Source organism: Coffea arabica, chromosome 5c (assembly GCF_036785885.1).
Source record: "Coffea arabica cultivar ET-39 chromosome 5c, Coffea Arabica ET-39 HiFi, whole genome shotgun sequence".
NCBI classification, from domain to species: domain Eukaryota; kingdom Viridiplantae; phylum Streptophyta; class Magnoliopsida; order Gentianales; family Rubiaceae; genus Coffea; species Coffea arabica.
This window is the reverse complement of record NC_092319.1, coordinates 41,914,612-41,918,183: the sequence shown is the minus strand read 5'-3', so window position 1 is coordinate 41,918,183 and position 3,572 is coordinate 41,914,612. Positions and strand designations below refer to the sequence as shown.

General features: G+C 37.2%; 1 protein-coding gene across 3 annotated transcripts; it reads left to right on the top strand.

Annotated features, from left to right (window-relative positions):
• Positions 1-292: 292 nt before the first annotated feature.
• LOC113688800 (F-box/kelch-repeat protein At3g23880-like) lies at positions 293-3,304 on the top strand. 3 transcript variants are annotated; one of them, XM_072050953.1, is made up of 3 exons: positions 293-1,654; positions 2,161-2,286; positions 2,972-3,304. In XM_072050953.1, exons 1-3 carry the CDS (start codon positions 378-380, stop codon positions 3,021-3,023), a joined length of 1,455 nt encoding a protein of 484 aa, XP_071907054.1. In that variant the 5' UTR covers positions 293-377; the 3' UTR covers positions 3,024-3,304. The 3 variants fall into 3 exon arrangements, 2 of the variants coding, with proteins under 2 accessions (XP_071907054.1, XP_027062398.2); XR_011815151.1 differs by having other exon boundaries at positions 295-1,654; positions 2,180-2,286; XM_027206597.2 differs by lacking the exon at positions 2,161-2,286 and having other exon boundaries at positions 299-1,654.
• Positions 3,305-3,572: the final 268 nt, after the last annotated feature.

Genomic DNA, 3,572 nt, shown 5'->3' with positions numbered 1-3,572 from the left:
ATATTTGATGTGTGTAACTACTATTAATTAACCTAGGAGTTACAAGTAGCCCGAACAAAGAAGGAAAAAAACTAGTCTAACAAGATTTGTTTAATTAACTTGGGTAATCCTTGTCAACTCTTCCACCCATTTTTTTCCTCCAATGGAAAAAAAAAGGGCTCTTTTATAAGGAAATAAAACTTTTCAAATGAAAAAATGGGGAAAAAATCCAAGAAACTTTCGTTGGGCGCATTTAACATTTATGCATAGTTGAGACCTCTTCTAAGTAGTTTTCCTCCCATATTAAATGTGCCCGCCTTTCTCAAATCTCCCAATATTCTAGGGCTTCTGCCCATTTCAACGTCCTTCTCAAATCAAATCCGAAATTGAAACCACCAATGTCAGATAATTTGCCTGAAGAGCTATTGATCGAAATTCTCACAAGGGTTCCTGTCAAATCCCTCATTTGTTTCACCTTAGTATGCAAATCATGGTATGGTCTCATCACAAGCCCAAATTTCATCACCACTCATCTCACCAAAATCCACACAGAAAAAATCCCAAATAATCCTTCCCTTCTGCTCATCAGACGCTATACGAAGGACGACAAGAAGGAGCACTACACAATCAACGTAGATGATGAAGAAGATGGCCATGAAAATGGAGGAGGAAATGGCCAATTTGCCAAGAAATCAGTTGAGCTTGACTTCCCTTTCAAATCCTTAATTGGGTATTTCAGAATTGTGGGAACTTGCAATGGGTTGATTTGTTTGTCTGATGATTTGTTCGGTACCACAAAACCCATTATTTTGTGGAACCCTTCGGTTCGAAAATCAGTAACCTCCCCAGCTCCAACTATTAATCCTCCATTGCCGTATATGTTTGTTTTGGGATTTGGGGCTGATTCGAGCCAGGATTATAAAGTGGTCAGGATTGTTTATCACAGAGATGGGCAATTTGATTTTCTGCTCCCGCCTGAGGTTGAAGTTTATAGCCTTAGTATGGGATTTTGGAGGAGATTAATAAATGTTGGGATTAAGGTTTGCATTGCTGATTTCTTATGGTCACAAGCTTTTGTGAATGGTGCTGTGCACTGGATTGCTTATCATCCACGTGGAAGTGATAATGATAGTGGTTCATTTGGTAGTTTGATTTTGGGATTTGATATGGATAATGAAGTGTTCAATGAGATCATGCTGCCAGACGACTTGGCTCATGAGCTTGCTACGAATCTGTGTATAACTGTGTATAAGGGTTCTCTTGCTGTGATTAAGTATCCAAGGTGGGAGGATAATGGATCCTGTTCCGTTTGGGTTATGGAGGACTATGGAGTTTGGGAGTCATGGACTCAGTTGTATGCCATTGATTTAGTGCAAGGGATGGAAAAAGTTGTTGGATTTAGGAAGAATGGTGATGTTTTTGTGGCCAAGGAGAGCAAGGGGCTGGTTTTGTACAATCCTAAGACTGGTTTCACTGAGGATCTTGGAATATGGGGGAGCACTAGGTCGTTTTACATTTACAATTTTGAAGAGACACTCATTTTGTTTGAAAGACAAAATGCAGTTGTTGAGGAGGAAGAGGAATTTGGTGATGCTCGTGCTTTTCAAGAAAATGGTGGAATTGACCTTGATGAAGAGCCTAGCAGAAATGAAGATTACTTTGATGCACAGGAAACGTAAGACATTTGTGTTTTGCTTTTCACATGCCAAACATATTTGTCATCTCCACAACCCTCATGTGTAGATGGTATTCTAGAACTTGATTTGCAGAATATAAACGTATTGTGTTTATCCTTTAAAGCTTTTCAATCTAAATGTCAGTTTACATTCCTTTATGTTCTCTATTTTTTGAGGTGATGCTTTTTTCCAATTTCAACACAGTTGTGCCAGAAGTGATTGAAATTTTACATGAAGCCCTTATCTTAACAGAGTTTTTCTTTCTCTTAATGCATCCTAGATGAAACTTGGGAAAATATGTTAGAATCGGAATGCAGATATGATTAATGGGCACAACCATATTTCCTAGAGCGGCATTCTTTAATTGTAACTCACTGCCTATGATATGTTTTGCATGAGCTGATAGGTAACACAGCTGCTGATTGTTACCTATCAGCTAATTTATATTCCATCTGATCATGAAGGGTCATTATTGTACTTTTATCTTAAACTTACTGTTGCACAGACTCATTGGCAATAAACAGGTCAGGACATTAGCGTTTCCTGCTGTTGTTGGCATAGTTATCTTAAAGGTTCTCCAGCATCTGCTTTTGGATGTTTCTTCTTTCTATTGGGAAGTTCTTCAACTGTGGTAATCAGACCTCTTATCGTTGGATTTATTCCAAAGGAATTAGTGGTTGTTTTGCAAAATTTTGTTTCTTAGAGAAAACTAGTACCTTGCGTTAATCTATTCTCCTTTTTTTTTGCCTGTAAGCTTCTCCTTCCATATTTAAAATAAAAGCTGCACATGTTCAAGAGGTCAAGACTGTGCTTTTGGGGTGAAAAGGGGATAGAGTAGTGGAAGTTTAAGTGGCTGTACGACTTGAAAATATGCAATATTCTTCTGGCAGTTACCATTTCAATTCCAATTTGTTGTATAACTCCTAGGTCTAGTTTTCCATTTGCAGTTTCAGTTGGGAAAAACTTGGATAAACTGTTATTCAAGCCTGTAAGATAGAGAGTAGCAAAGTAATACCTAAGGCAATTCATGGTAAAGTACCTCATATCTGCATGATGTGCCTGACTAATGCAATACTACTGTAAATCACTTTGACATTATGTTTCTGTTTCCTTTCATTACTAATGCACATATTTTGTGTAGCTTAAGTGGCGTTTTACTGTCTGTCAGGGTTAGTTTTGCCTGCAGATTAGAAGTCCAATAATTCTTATCTTTTTTCTCCCCCAATACCTTGTGCACTGTTGTTCTAGTTTCCCTAGTTTATGTTTTATCGGTAAACATTCATATTTATATCTGATGACTAGTGGTCTTATTTCAGGATTACGGACGGATTGGCAAACTTTTATGTCTCTGGGCAAGGGAGGTACTAAGAAGATTGACAAGTGCAAATGTCTTTTCTGTGCTAATGTTGTCAATGTGGATAAACAACAATGAGTTTTGGCATAATTCTGACTTGAATGTAGGTGGTGGGCTAGATTTGTTTCTCGATGATCGCAGAAATGTAGTGAAGCATAGACTTTTCTGTTTGGTTATTTTTATTGTACCATAATTTTTCACTTGTTGCATCTCTCCTCTTTTTGTTTCAAACAGCAAGATTATCTAGTTTGAATGGCTGGATAGTCCAGTCTTATGTGGGTGTTTTTGCCAGAAATTTTCAAGCTTTCTGTTGCCTTGTGATGACTGATTGCCCCTCTCTTAGATATATTGTTAATAGATGGAACTTTTTGATCTTCACGTAAAGATGATTTTTGACGTTTGACATCAAATTTGTATTCTTTACTGGGACATAGCCCAAGTGAAATAGCCCCAAACCGAAAAAAAAAGTTTTTTTTTTTTTTTTTTTTTTTGTAACAGACGCATAAAACTTCTAATAACCCGTTCTTAAATCCAGTATAATCATTCACATTATAATAAGCAGT

What these genes read in the sequence shown, in the direction of transcription:
- LOC113688800 (XM_072050953.1), top strand. Translation starts at nt 378, where the DNA reads ATGTCAGATAATTTGCCTGAAGAGCTATTGATCGAAATTCTCACAAGG. An exon ending in TACTTTGATGCACAGGAAAC is followed by an intron (nt 1,655 to 2,160) that starts GTAAGACATTTG and finishes ACTGTTGCACAG; the next exon opens with ACTCATTGGCAATAAACAGG. An exon ending in TGGGAAGTTCTTCAACTGTG is followed by an intron (nt 2,287 to 2,971) that starts GTAATCAGACCT and finishes GTCTTATTTCAG; the next exon opens with GATTACGGACGGATTGGCAA.